The 15,710-nt window shown below is 34.9% G+C and overlaps 1 protein-coding gene across 5 annotated transcripts in view; it reads right to left on the reverse strand.

Annotated features, from left to right (window-relative positions):
• Positions 1–570: 570 nt before the first annotated feature.
• CEP135 (centrosomal protein 135) overlaps positions 571–15,710 on the reverse strand; it is a 36,520-nt gene continuing 21,380 nt past the window's right edge. For 3 of the 5 annotated variants that reach the window (XM_069014062.1, XM_069014063.1, XM_069014061.1), the window contains 9 exons: positions 15,588–15,643; positions 14,454–14,622; positions 11,112–11,222; positions 9,222–9,407; positions 8,113–8,322; positions 6,984–7,186; positions 3,415–3,519; positions 2,889–3,035; positions 571–1,161 (listed from right to left, as the gene is read on the reverse strand). In XM_069014062.1, the coding sequence (XP_068870163.1) occupies positions 1,140–1,161; positions 2,889–3,035; positions 3,415–3,519; positions 6,984–7,186; positions 8,113–8,322; positions 9,222–9,407; positions 11,112–11,222; positions 14,454–14,622; positions 15,588–15,643 (1,209 nt within the window). In that variant the 3' untranslated portion in view covers positions 571–1,139. Of the gene's footprint in view, positions 1,162–2,888; positions 3,036–3,414; positions 4,635–6,983; positions 7,187–8,112; positions 8,323–9,221; positions 9,408–11,111; positions 11,223–14,453; positions 14,623–15,587; positions 15,644–15,710 lie in introns of those variants that run through there. The other 2 variants (XM_069014064.1, XM_069014065.1) reach the window with 2 other exon arrangements.

Raw genomic sequence — 15,710 nt, forward strand, 5'->3', positions numbered from 1 at the left:
ACAATGCATCCTCCCATTTCTATTGCTCTGGATAATTCTTATGAATACACATTGTGTCACCCTGATGGCGTGTAATTATTAGAAAACTGTACGTTCCTGAATAGAAGGATGTGAGATACAATTACCTGCATAGATGGACATGAAGAGCCTATCATAAGATTGCACTGACTAATTGCATCTTACTTCAAAGACTAAGTTTGAAATGCTCCTCTGCTAAACACACCAGATATTTCATGATTAGTTCTCACTTCATTTACCTAATACATATGTCACAGCATAAAGTCCTGTGTCACCTCTCCAACAGCTTGAGCTTAATTGTGTGAATGACTCCATGAATTTTGCTCTGAACTTTTAAAACCAAAATTTGAAAAATATCTCCAGATATGATTCAAAAGTTTGAATATAAAATGCTTTGAGAATTTTTTTTATATTTAAAGTACTTCAATACATCTTTAAAAAATTTTCTCTTCACTTTTTATTAAATATGGGGATATTTAAAATGCAATTTCACACAAAGATTAAACAAAAGGAGATGAGTTAGTTGACAAAAACAGTAATAAAGAATAACTGATACATATTTTTTATTAAGGTACAGTAAACAAAATGCATTCACAAAATAGATAACCAATGCTTTTAAATACCATAAAGAATAACCTATAAACAGAAAACATTTGTTAGAAGCACAAACATAGGAAATCATCATGAGTATAAAACATACACTGGCTCAGCATTTTTAAGACAGTTGGGGATGTTATTCTATGTTACTCAAGTTAAGATGAATAAACTTCCACAATCATATGAGATAAGCAAACAAATAAAATAGTGAAATGAAAATGATAGATTGTCAAATCAAGTACTCATTTCCTTCTTCTAATTACTATGTTTCCAAAATAGTAATAAAACTTAGCTAGGCTTGATATAAAACCTGTCAAACAGACAGCAAAAGGCCAGTCCCTGCTGCTAGTTGGGAAAGCAGAATTTTGCACAGTCAATTACTTCACCCGTTCTCAGAGGTTTCAAAGGTAATCACTGATTTGAAGAAAACAGAGGTAGAACACAAGACAGCATACATAACTTAAAAAAAAAAATGTCCTTGTAACAAGGTAATGCTTCAGTTACTCAAGTTATTCAGTTACGGGTTATTCTTTGAAGGTCACACTTCTGTGGAGAAAGATGTCAAAATAAACGTAACTATTTTATTTTGCTAATTAATATTAGGATAAAATGTAATAATTAGCTTTAGGCTCCCCATATGCTCTTCTGTTATTCCCAAATATCAACTATTAGCATATTACCCAAAACTCTACACCATTGACCCATTGCTAAAATAATTTACAAAAATAAAAGTGAGATGAGGAGGAAGAGAAAATTTCTTGAGAAGATTAAATTGAATTAGAGAGAGACAGCTGTAACACTACAGAACAGTAATTACAGAGTACACTTTACTCTGGTAAGCTCCCAAGAAAGAATAAATAAGATGAAAGATGGTAACAGTACTGCTGAGATCACTCTACTGTAATTGATATGTTTAAAAGGCAAGATACGCATAGCAACTGCATGTGAATTCAGTTGTTAAAAACCAGCTTCTTTAAAAATACATACTTCATGAAAATGGGCTATTTGCTGGTAAGATATGGTACAGAGTTAACATTGTTAAAACTAATCATACAAATATTAGATAAAAATAGTGCACCACATGGTATCCTTCAAGCATAGCAACTGGACTTTTTATTGCTCTCAGGACTCACTGTAAAGTAAGGAAGACTAAAGGCAATTCTCTACTGATGATACTCATTCTCAGAAATACATTCTCTGTCATCATTTCAGTCAAAATGTTGTTTTGCAACATAACAGGGTATGCGTAGGGGCTCACCTGTAGAGCAAAAGGCATAATTGCCGTTTCATCCCCACTGACAGTATCTCATTTGCTACAGTTTCCACTTTTTGCTTTGCCCAAAAACGCACAAAAGAGAAAAATTGCTGACAATGTGGGTTCATGCCATACTGAGCTCAGTTCTCAAGAAACCCGTGTCTTTCTTAACAAAAGTAAGCTGAGAACAAGCCATACATATTTACCAACAAAAATAAACTTTTAAATCTGTTAGCTAGATTCATGAGCTGTCACAGCACACGTATTTCCTACAACAATATCTCAACAAACTTTCATCTCTCCCTGTCCTTCCCCTCTTCACTGCAATTTATTATGCAATATAGGACGGGGGGATCTACAGTCAATAATCAGGCTTGTAACCCACAACCGGCATCATCTAAAACAACAATGATCCCTAAAAGAACAAAAATGACAGTGAAAATGAACAGAGGCCGATTTTGATTTTTTTATGGACTACAGTGATCACAATCTTAGACATTCATAGATTCAAGCACTAACAATGAAAAATGTATTAATTCTTTTTATGCTCTTGTTTTAGAGATAGTTTCATCTAATGTGTAGGGTTCAAATGCAGTTTAGTTGGACTCTTCTGTGGAGTGTCTTTCCTTCACTGCTAAACCCAGGAGAATTTCATGGCGTTCCTCTTAATATGAAGCATTCATTGTTTGGAGATAACTATTAACAGCAATAAACTGGCAAACTATATTTGGACATAATTAATGGTAGTAATACACAGGCAACATATATTTGAAAGTTGTCGGGTGGTGCAAGACCATTAACAAAAAGAGGAATGAGAATCCATTATATTATATGGTCTTTGGAGAGCACTTTGCATTTATTGGTTGCAATCAATATTTTATAGTAGGAGAGACAGCAAAAGCAGAACTTAGAAACATTTGAAGTGTGTAACTATTTCATATGATCACAAAAGATTATTAAGAAACAGTTTAAACCTAACTCTTAAACAGAAATGATCTGCTAAAATCAAATCACTTACTTTTCAGCTGCTGCTTGATCAGTTGTTCTTACAGTGCTGCATTCTGGAGACCTCGAGGGAGACCTCAGTGTGGAGCTGAGGGGAGGCGAAGCCCGTAGTGAGGATGTGGAGAGGCCGTGCCGACGCATCTCCTGAATTGCTCGCTCTCTGCCAACAAACAGCAACCTCAGTTACACAACACCTTGCTACTGCAGGATGTTAAAGGAAGAAAATAGAACTTTGCAAAAAGTCTCATCTTCTTGTAAAGTCACTCAATTCTATTCCTGTTTTCATGAGAAGGGATTTTTTTTTTTATTTTTAGAGTCAGTGGTAAACTCACAAAACTTAAGAAGAAATCCAGAAGCTGTATAAGATTTTTTTCATTTTTAATTAAGCATTTTTCAGGATGAAAATATTAGACTTTGCATGACAAGAGGAACAGGGTTTTCCAAAAAAGTTCCTCACTACTGAAAAAAGCAACAGTTTTAAAAGTGAGAAAGAAGAAACAAGGAGGGAGAGCCAACTCCCTGAAAAATCAGCATCTCACCGTTCAAATCGCTCAGTTGTCAGCTTCCTTTTTAAAACATCACAGTCAGTCTGCAGCTGGGCAACTTTACTTCGAAGTACAGAAACCTCTCTATTATTGCTGCTTCTAAAAAAAAAACGTGAGAAGCAACAAATTTTTCTTTGAACAACATCAGCTAGGAGCCCAGAGAAGTTAGAGCAAGATAAAACAAAACCAGATACTGAACATGTTGTTTCACAGACTAAGTCAAAGACAAATTAGAAGCAGCAAGAACCAAATGAACACAATAGAATGTTTCTGGAAGAACCTAAGGTGAGAATGAAGTGAGGATTGGCAAGTGTCTCACTACATCCTGACTGCATCATGTTATTTTTCAGACAAAGGTAAACACAAACATGTTTTATAAAAACAGACAAAGCAATTACAACATTAGTTTATTGATTTACTATCCTCTGTTGCAATTTGAGATGGTTTTTATGTAAAAAAAGAAGAAAAAATCAGTAAATATCCACAAAAAATTACAAACATAACAGATATGGCTTCAGTAAAAATTTTATCAAGTAAGCTGAAACTATCTGGCTATCCATGAATACAACTGAATCAAATCTAAGTAAAAATTGTATTAAAGCAAATACCAGACCAGCAAAACAGAGTCTGAAAGCTTGTTAACTACAACTGTTATGGGGCCAACTGTTTCAATTGCAAGAATCAAAATGAAGAGGAGCCTTGAAAGTCTTCAGAAACATAGTTAATATAATTCTTAGTAAATCATCAGCTTGGCCAATTCAATTATTGGTTGCAAAATACCATTAATTACATTATAAAGGAAGAAAAATAAATTGTTGCATGTAAAATAAGTTGTCTAAATGAGAATCTAGACAGCTGTTTTATTCCATACAGTCTTCAAAGCCAGTATGAGGTGGAGTGCTCAAAAGTCACTTCTGGAGAAGCAAAGTTGTACTAGTTTATTGCTAAAGCACTGGATTGGAATTCTGAAAAATGAGTTCCACTCCTAGGTCAGTCAAAGACTTCCTGTCTGGCACCCGCTGGTCTTTGAGTCCAGGAAGACGAAAACTACTCGAGATTTGTTCCAAATAGAATGGCAGAATATTTTTTCCCATGGTCCCTATTCATCAGTAAAATTCCTAGAATGGTATCTTGATCCAATATGTTGAGAACAGATGCAGAAGACAAGACATCTCGATGATATATCTTATAAGTCCTTCAAAGACAGGCATATGCTTTCAGGATGGAGGTAAGAATTCAGAGCCCAATATCATTATTGTAAAATAAGGAAAGAAAGCAAACAGTTTGTGAGTTCTGAGGTTATTCCATGTCAATGACATTTAAACAAAATTAAGAGCATTAAGTAAATCACTCCAAGGTTTAGAAATATTTAAATTTAAAACCCTTTATGCACAGTAATCATCATATAAGTTTACATGATGATACACATGATTCCATATTCTCTGTTTATTTAATTCTTTAGTCACGCTAGAGCCTCAAGATCTCCTTTACTGTACTATCACCCATGCAGCACTCAAAGTAACACAACGACTTACTCTTTACAGAAATGATAAATACAGCACTGGAGAACTTCACAAGTTAAACTTAATTCTGACAATACTTCTAAAGTCAGAGGTTGCAGCAGTGCCATTTTCTAAATAAAGTGGAAGGACAGGCTCTGTAAAGCCAAAACTTCAAATAATGTTCAAAAATATTGGCAGATGATTTTTGTCAGTTAGAACTGAAATTCTGCCAAGCCAAATGAATTTTTGTATTTTGCAAGACACAAATATAATTGTCACGTACTTCAGTCACAGCTGTGAGCATTTAAAGTTCCTGTTTCTTAGACTGCAACTACCACAAACCAAATAGTAGAAAATAAGGTATATATAACTAGCTCTCACACCTGAACACTTGCCTAGTAACATGCAGAACCTTTGAGATAAACAGTGGGAAACAATTCAGCATAATGGCCACTCTTTCTCCAAGAGCATTTTCCTTCTTCCTGCAATATCCCACCGTATTAACAATGCAAGCATTAACATTTACAAAAAACAAATGAACCCTACAATGTGTGCAAAAGCAAAATAGCAAAAAAATTACTATCCACTTAGTTAAACAGAGTTTTATAATGTTTGTACACAAAGTAACTGAATTAAATTTAATTTAAAACTCCTTCTTTCCTTTTTTATAGTCTGTTTTTGGGGTTTTGTTGGTCTGTGTTTTTTCTAAATTGCATATTGAACTTCATAATCAGGACTTTCTATTATCTTATGTTCATTGTATGCAACTAACATTTTTTCCCCAAGTAAACAAAAATCAGCAATACTAAAACATGAAGCAATTAGTTCCGCAGGGGCAATCAATAATGTTGTCATCTCCAGATTCACTGAGATCACTGCTACTTGAGGTGGACCATCATAAGCCACAAGCTGTAGCCTCGACATAAATCAACCAGAAGCATATTTCTAGCACATCTGTGTCACCAAGTTACACAGTTTACCTGTTTCAGTAGGCTACATTCTGTATCTCATAAGGAGTATTACCTGTTCTATGAACTTCCATACATTTCCTTTCTCTCCCTACATTAGTATTTACTAAATGGGTGTATCTCATTGTCTGAAGTTCATCTTTGACTTCACTCTTCACCACCATCTACATTCAGCTGCTACTCCTCCTTCTTGCTATTTAATGCATAGCTATCACTAGTCCCTGCTGATGTATCCTTAGGAGAATTATCATGTCATGATACTTGGCAGGTTTTGTTTAAGAGCTTCTCTTGATGATCTTAAGGGTCTTTTTTAACCCAAATAATTCTAAGATGATACATCATGGAAACTTCAAATTCCCTGCTCCATAATATGAAGAGGAATTTTTAAATCTTCTCTTGTGCATGAATTTCACACAAACAAAATACCTCCCCTTTTAACTTCATTGTTCCAAACAGATTATAGACTTTCTTATACAAGTGTTGTTAAAAGCTATTGCTTCTTTAGGCAGATCCACAGCATAAGAAGTTGCTGGCCACATTTAGTGTGTCAGGTTTAGTTCTGTTTGTATTTCAAAGGAATAATAAGTGATACAGGACTTTTTCCTTAACAGTTAATATCAACAGCACCAAAAGTACTTTTGCTTTTTTTAAAGCACTATGACTTCACTATTCATTATGTAAGTGATTCTTCAATAAAAGCAGGGACAACAGGTATCTTCAGTAGATAAGCAATTCACATTTACCATGAATTTAATATACTTGGGGGTTTTTTTGTGAGAAGTAAACACATGTTAGAATTTTATGTAGAGGATGTTTCCTTTGGAAGTCCTGCTTAAGTTTACTACTTGCACTAAACTAACATGCACCAAAATGCTGATTAATTGAAAGCAGTATGAAAGACCTGTAAAGAAACTTTAAGTAAACATGCCAGGAAAGGTCAAAAGACATTGCTGCAAAAATCTGCTCAGCCATACTGAACACCCAGATTTTGTGAATGAGTATTGTCACAAAGAAATAGTTCTTTTGCAAACCACGTAACACACACACACACACACACACACACACACACACACACACACTTGTTAAAACTTACAGTTTGCTCTCAGCCAGTGTTAGCTTGTCTTTCAGTAACTGAATTTCGGTATCTTTCTCTTGGGACGTTAATTGATTCTGAAATTCTTTGTCTCTACTAGTAGCCAGTAACGTTTCAAGATTCTGAACTGTAAGTCTCTCACTGGATAGCTGCTTTTTCAGCAACTCTACTTCTGATTTTATATCTTCTAATTCTCCTAGAACCTAAGGCACAAATTTTATATGTTATTAATACCCTAATTTACACAGAGAATTTTATTTTGCGAAGAGCTGTTATAGAAACTGAAATGATCCTAAGTTTCATAAAAAAGAATAGGAAACTGAGCTTATAAAACAATGTAAGTCTGTAATTATTTTAAACTAGACTTAATTTAAAACCATTCAAGCTGTACCTCTATCAAATGTTTTACTGGGAGCTACATGACTGAGTGCTGGAATTGTTTAGGTAAGTACCTGGAACACAAACTGGCTTTTAACAAAGAACTTTGCACAAGCACAAAAACAGTATTTACTATACTTCATTCTATTTTACTAAGTCAGCTCACACTTAGCCTCCTGGCTTTTGCTGAAAATGTAGGAATAATTGTTTTCCTCTTCAGTTCTGTGAATATAAACAAGGTCTTGAATATTACAGTCCCAGAAAGCCTGACCGAGTCACTAAATGAAGACAAAATCAGCTGTAAAGAAAAAGGTTCCGAAAATATGAATATTTAGAACTGTTTAAACTATTTCAAAATATTCAATGAATTCCAGCTGTATCTAAATTTCAATTTAATTGAAAAGAAGCCATTAGAGTAAGGTCATTAATATCAAGAAATGCACTATTTGCTTTTTATAAAGTTTGAGTAAATTAAAAACGAAAAAGAAATATATGTGATCTGTCTGCAGTACAGCTAAAACTACACCTGCAACACTTTGCAGTGATAATGAATCAAAGAAACTCCCTCTTTTTGTACAAAACCCACAGCTACAAATCTGTACATTGTAAAATTTATAATTTATATAAAAAGGCAAAACTAGTGATGTAAATTAACTTACCTTGCTCTCAGAAGTAATTTTCTTCTCCAAAAACTATTAAAGCAAAGGAAGTTACTTTGTTATAGCAAATTAAATTTGTCTTCGCTGCTTACCCTTTCACAATCCATGCTTTTGGATGTCAGCTGTCGAGCTAAAAGTTCTTTGCTAGCCTCAAGTTTCACACAGAGTTCCCTCACAGAAGTCAGGTCTGCCAACACAGTAGCCTTATCCTGATTTTCACGTTTAAGATCCTCTTCCAATCTGGACACATTTTTCGTTATGGAGGACATCTGAGATTCATATACTTGATGTGCAACAATATGCTAAACAAAACCAAATATGGATACACTTTCAGTGTTAAATTTAAGTCTCCTGTAGAATAACTTGGGTTTTCTTAACACTTTATTTTCCCTTCAAAGTTAACTTTCCCTATAAAATTAACTTAATATTCCTTCCCTCTTCCTAAAACACAGCTAAGGGCAACTAATAAATAATCTTTGCAATTTTTAATCACCAACTTGAACAATTATATAAGTACTATATAAGAACAGAACAAGGCTGTATTCCAGCCTCAGAGAACTAAAAAGCTTAAACTGCAAACATACAACCTATTTTTAACTCAGTTTACAATATAGTCTCTAACTCTTTCTGGCTAATTAAAATTATGAGACAAAATGTAGTCAATCCACAGCAATTATACTCTAGAACTTCTTTAATCTCTATGAAGTTATTGTTTCTAAAATATAAACCTCATTATGTTCTATGATATTGGTCTAGGATTCAGTATTATGGAATCCTGGTTCTGAATTTGGATGTCTACCAGATTTTTACCTTGACTCCAGCCACCAATGCTTCAAATATTTCATTCAAAGCTTCAACGAAATATAAGAACTAAGCTTGCAAAGTACTCATAAAGCTATATGAAAATATTCTGAAGCAAATAAACAGAAGTTTCTTACAATGTCATAGTAACAATGATAACCCAACAGAGGAGATGTAAAACTATGAAAATGTATGCCATGATTCTAATTTTGGGGGGTGAAGGAAAGCACATCTAAACCAAATCAGTTAATGTTTCAAAAACTCCAGTGTTCATATTTGAAACAATCACATAGAGAAATCATTTTCCATTAAGGCATTAAATATCATACATTGACCTTATTAAAAAGCACTTGAATGTATCCCACTTTCCTATATGGAATTTCATTGCACAAGTTATTACCCCTTGAATCTCTTTTTCCAGAAATTCTACTCTCTCTCGAAGATGTCTCCGATCTGTGTCTACTGAAAGGAGTTCAAGTCGCATTGAGCTGCTCTCTCCTTCAGCTTGGTGAGCCTTCATTTCCCAGTCTTCAGCTTGTGTATGGAGCATCCGGAACTTCTCTAACAATTCTTGGTTTTCTTTTTCCTAATGAAACAGTAAATCGCTCTGCAATGATCAACATACCCTCAAGTTGTTTGATCTTATTTCATGCCTAATCCTTACAATATCTCTTCTGTTTTTCCCCCAGAAAGTAGGACTTCCTTCATTTTCTTAATCTCACTATCTGGCAACTACTAAAAGGAATAATCTCCTTTCCAAGTCCAAAAAGCAAATAAATACAGTGATGGCATTCAGTTTAATTAAAATGGAAGTACTTACACTTCAAAGTTGTTAATGAGTTTTAAGGCTCGCAGGAGAGGGGTTATTGTGGATCTCTCTGCATTGTCAAGGACCACGTTACTGAGATACGCTGTGTGATGCCCTTTCCAAGGAATTCCAGCAGGAGTCCATTTCCAGCTCTTTTAGTTACCATGCTCTTACAAATATTTGTATTATGGCAGTGCCTGAAATGCTGGTAATCTATTAGAGCATATACATCTATGTAGCCTATCATAGAGGTACAAAAATGTGAGCTTTAGTGCTCATCATTTGTGCAGTGATAGAACAAATGTTGCTTGTGAATTTTAGTTTGGCCAAGTGCATATTATAAGGCAGTGATAAATTTTTCTTATTTACCTTCATTCCCTTCTTCCCTGCTCCTGTAATGTGCAGTGGGATATGCATGTTGGTAGTATAAAGCAGATTTATCTAATGAGAAAGGCTACTGTTTCTGAAATTCCTTCTCTCTATCCTCCAGAACTTGGAAGGTGCAGACAGGATCAGGTGGAGCATTAGGAAATAAGAACTTGTGATTAAGCAAGTGAACACTGCAGAAAAGTAAATCTCCACAGGAATTTTCCAGATATAATACTAGAAAAATCCCTGAAATCAAGCATTCATAATTGGTTGCTGGCTGTATATTCTGCAGTTTCCTGGTACCTGACTTGAACAACTGGATTATCATTTGCCAAAGATGTAGCTACATCTGTAGCTGAAGTACTTTGGACATATGATATATTGTGAAATTCTTAAAAAATAAACCTCAAGTGTTTTAAATTGATAGTTCTAAGCTAACCTACTACTGAGCTTAATTTCTTCCATGCTTCAGTTTCTACTTGTAAAAGTGGTTGACTTTACATGCATTCATCTAGACATGCAAGTTGAAGTCAGATCAAAACTCATTCTTCCCAATTCAAAGTCACATAATGAATTTGCCAGTTCATGTTCTCTTGACACAAAACCTATTTGTTTTAAATGATTTTAAGTTTTAAATCACATAAATCACACTTTTGAATCCAAGTATCAGGATAAAGGACATTTAAACAGAGCACTGTTTTAACAGTACTATTTTTACATTTTCATGCAGAACTACAGGCAAAAATTTTTCTTTTCAAAAAGGGTAAAATATTTTAAATCATCATATAAGCTGCCTACAATCATGAAACAGTACCAGTTATTTTACTGGTTGACTGGTCAAAACCCAAAAAGCAAAACAACATTCAAACATGACATGTTTGTCATTCTCCAGGATTATGGCCACCTGAAACACGACTGATGAAATTGTGGTGTGCTAGAATTAATCAGTGCTTCAGATCTAATAAGGTGTTATATGAATCCCCCACTAGTAGCTTGAAACACTGCAAAGAAAAGAAGGAAATGGGACAGGCAGGGAGAACAGCACCCAAACCATGTAATCCTTACTTTGCTTTACTGAATGCAGTAATGACTGCCTACAGATTACATTTTTACCTTTGAAGCTATCAAGGTCTCAAATCTGGAGACTTCAGTTATATAATTATGAACCCTGGTTTTCATTTCTTCTTTTTCACGTATTGCATCTTCAAGCTCGGTACTGACAGCCTAAAGAGATTGCAAAAAGGCAAAATTGTGCATGGCAGTAAATTAATCACTATATAATACCCTATCAGATTAAATTAAGTAATTGCATATGCCCTAGAATTTTTTCTTTTCTACTTACAAAGCTCTTTGGGATTTGTAGGGTTCAGAAACATCCCCTGTTACCTTAGATACACCAAAGAGTTTCTAGGCAAGAAAAATCACAGAAACAATGACTATCACACCAGTTCATAAAATATGCAGCTTCCCGGATTACACACCCTACCAATCTTTGGAAAATTCAACATACTGATGTTTGGGAGATGAAATTTTTATAGCCTTAAAATTCTCTATTCCTGAGTGAAGGAAAGTTTCAAATCAATAGAAAAACAACTTCAGAACAAAAGAACATTTATTTTAAAGTAGAATTGCAAGATAAAATAACTAAATGCATTACTAAGATCATATTTAGACATCAAAAATGCACCATGGAATTTGTTTCAGATATTTGAGCTGTTAACTCTGTCCCTGTCAGGTTCAGCTCTTATCTCCCTCTGAGTACCTTAGCCCAGAGAGCCAAAATTGCAAGTATCTTTTTCTATCTCCATGATCAAATGTGGGGGAAATACAGGATACTGCCTTATTTCTTTCCCTTCCTCTTTTTGTGGTATATTAATTCATTAGTGGCAAGCTTTTCACTGTATGCATTATTTAACATATACTGAAATCAGTCTGCTTGTCTCTGTAGTAGCCTTCCCAAACACTGGGAAAGCTTTAGTCATCACATTATGATAATATTCAATATTTCATCTTATTAGACACCTGTGAAGGGCAGGTCTAATTTCAATAATACATCCACATATTTATATATTATACTATAGGTTTTGCAAGAACTGTTCAAGGTCCTACATCACTTCCTTGAAACATGTTGCTATATTATACTTTCTAGCATCAGACTCAGTGTGGTTGACTTGAGGAGAATTGAAATAAATGGTTTAGTCAACAAGGCCCTGATTGTTTGTAGTGTCAGCACTTACAGTGAATTCAAACAAACATTTGTATCTCAGGATCAAAACTGTAAAAGGCATTTGAGTCTCATGAGGAGCTGCTATAGTTGTATTTGCTCTACAAATTGAATGTAATGAGTTGCAACAAAATTCTGGGCTTGCTCTTCAGATCACATTCACATACCCTCTACATAGACTTTCTGATGCTTAGCCCAATAAAAGATGTTGCTTAGCCCATTAAAAGATGTTACTTACCCTATAAAACACTGGACATTTTTGTTATATATTGTCCATACAGATGTTCTACAGTACAGGGACATCCATATCATGCACTTGGAGCTGGGAGGCTTTTGCTCAGCAATAACCAGCTGGTGCACAAAACCAATTCATTATTCCTCCAACTATGCGAGGGATTAACAGACTGAATGTATTTCAGGCTGTTCCAGTCATGGATCCCACGCTCATAGAATTCCAAGGAAGAAGAGAGGGAGCAATGAGGATAGTAAAGAGTGCAAATGGAGATATCCTATATAAGTCACTTAGACTTTTGAAAGAATGAGTACACTAGTGATTGGTTTAACTGAGGATCCCTGGAGAACATCTCAAGATGAAGATGTCACAAGGACAATAATGACGATAATAAAACAGTCTAATCCACTGAATCTCTCAAGTATTTCTGTCTTGCAAAATTTTTATTTAACCTACATCAGCTTCAGGTAGCTCATCAGCTTCAGATAGTTCATTAAATATTCAGTGATACCCTACGCAAAAAAGTAATTTCTCAGGACAATAAAGATTTTATTTCAACTCTAATTCTACAACTGACATAAGTACTGCCTTTATAAGCATGCACTTTACAAGGAAATGTATTTATCCATCAGCAGCCAAGAGGGACTTGTATACCTTCCAGCTGGAAATCTGACCACGAATACACAGGAACCAACTCAGTAACCACTGGGCAATCATAACCCACTCTCCACCTGCTTTCTGGCCTGAGAACCTACTGACTGGCCAGCTGTTAGCAAGGAAGTACATTAAGATTCTAAACTACCAGAGAACTAAGGAAAGATAAAATCATATAAAACTAATACAAATAAAAATATAAAGCTCTGCAAGCACTCAAGAGTACCTGAACAGGATCTCTACAAAAAACCACACACACCCTGCCTCCCCCCAAAAAAGCTGCAACATACAGCTGAACCTGTATATTTATATACACACAAGACCGTGACACCTCACCATGACACCTACCTTACTAATGCAAAGACAATCCAATAAGAACATTTCTCCAGGGAAATAGATTACACCTTTAAATTCATCATCTAAAAACCCCACACGACCTCAGCATAATGGAAAGGGAACCCCTCCTATTCTCATGGACTGTGAATCCTTATCCATTCCTGAAATCAGGAGATGAATTCAGACTATTCAGGATTATCAAACCCTAGAAGTAAGTGTTTTTGAACCCCTCTGTCTTGCAGCTGTTAAGCCCTCTTATATTTCCTCCTCCAAAATCAACCTTTCCCAATTCATCACCGAAAGCAAAATTCCTGCAGAGCAACACATACAAATGGCAACTAACTTTGCCAGGACTGGAAATTAAAACCCTGCCAATACCTCCTTACCGGGAGATACAAGCCACCATTGCCAAGGCTCACAGACCACAAACATTACAATCTACATTCCAAAACATCCTAATCTCAAAATATGGCATACCTCAGTCAATAAATCCAATGCTTGATGGAAACTAGATGGATGAAATTAATGAATCACTATGCACCAGAACAAATTCAGATGTGCTACCAATCTCCTTCCTCTCCCTCTCACTTTTACCTGATAATCTGATGTCTGCTTTTGGGCTTTCCTTCTCTCTCTCAATAATCACTTCCACAGATAATAAAACCCAGGTTTTACCAATTAAATACCAACTGCCAAGTGATATAACCAATTAACAGAATTTCATTATATTATAGACAATAACGTCCTAGATTTATTTTATTTAGATTTCTTTCTTAATCTGAGGAAAGGTGACCAGACTGAAAGCTTGTCTATTTCTCTCCCACTGCATTGACTACACTTAAGTATCTGAAGTACTGCTTTTACAGTTTCTGCCCAGTGATTTTCAACATCCCAGTGCTCAAGAAATACCAATCATTAAACACATCAATGAAAATTTAGGATGTAGCAGTTCTGAGGCAAGCAAACCATAAATGGTTTAATACAGCAGTACCATGTACTGTCTTCACACCTGGTTTTCTCTGGCCATTGTAGCCAGGTCATCTTGCAGTCGCCTGTTTTCTTTCAGAGCCATTTCCTTTACTCTTTCCATTTCTGCAAGCTCTAGCTGGGATGTATCAAGCTGGCGATGCAAGCTGGCTATCTCACGGTCTCTGCTGCTCAGCATGTTCTGCATCTGGCTATCAAGTGAAAACATTATTAACGTTGTTCCTTCTTGTACTATACCACATACTGCTGAAAATAATCAGGCAAAATTCTTGCACTCTGAATGATGACAAACTGAGTTTAAATACAACGTGAACTAAGTATGTAAAATGTCAATATGCAGAAATAAAATGGATTTAATCTTCAGTTTTGAAGATGTATCTGCTAAGATGTATTTTATTAGACAAAGAGCAATTACAGATACCTATGTTTATTTGTGTTTACGGTAGTGATTACAGTAATTGCATATTTATAAGCCATAAAGGAAGACAATAATTTACACTTGAAGGACAATTACCAAAAGAGTAATGAAAAGATTAAACAAAAAATTAGAAATAAAAATAGGCATAAAGTAAACTTTTGCATTTTTTTTTTGTCACATATAGTTCATGCATCAATGTAGCAAATACTCAGTTACACTGGTCTTCAAATGTTTAAATATTGGTGTTTAAATTTTTTCTTTTAAGATGCTATAGTTTAAAAAGTCATGCTTAAAAAGAGGAAAGAATGAAAGATCAGAGGAAGCCCAGCTAAAAACTACATAAATTAAGACTGTACTGGTAGCTTAAGCTAGAAGAATTAAATTGCCAATCATTAAGAGTTTGGCTCTGAATCTTACCTGGGTCAATCATTATCTAGTGGAGTGCTAGAAAGCTACCTCTTGACTAAGAGTTAGGAAACATTACCAATTTAGGGAAATGAATACAGACAAGCAATTGTTAATTTTCGTTGTAACAGTTTCTCAGCAGCCTGCAATATAATTGCAGAGGAAGTGTCTTCAAAAGCTGTGTACATCTTTCTCAACACAGTACACTCCTCTACTTGACTCGAATGGAATTAACTCAATTTCATCAAAATAACTAAAATAGCCATCTACTTTCACTTTGAAACTATCACATAAAACAAAGGCTCCAAAGAAGGCATCCTACTCTTTACTTACTCTGTTGAGGACTCCAGCTCAGAAAGAGTTAAACGTAAATGAGCAATTGTTTTTTCCTATTAAAAAAATCAAAAGATGTATTAGGTATTATTATATTTCAACATAACAGAATACTTCAAGTTA

This window comes from Aphelocoma coerulescens, chromosome 4 (assembly GCF_041296385.1).
Source record: "Aphelocoma coerulescens isolate FSJ_1873_10779 chromosome 4, UR_Acoe_1.0, whole genome shotgun sequence".
Taxonomy (NCBI): domain Eukaryota; kingdom Metazoa; phylum Chordata; class Aves; order Passeriformes; family Corvidae; genus Aphelocoma; species Aphelocoma coerulescens.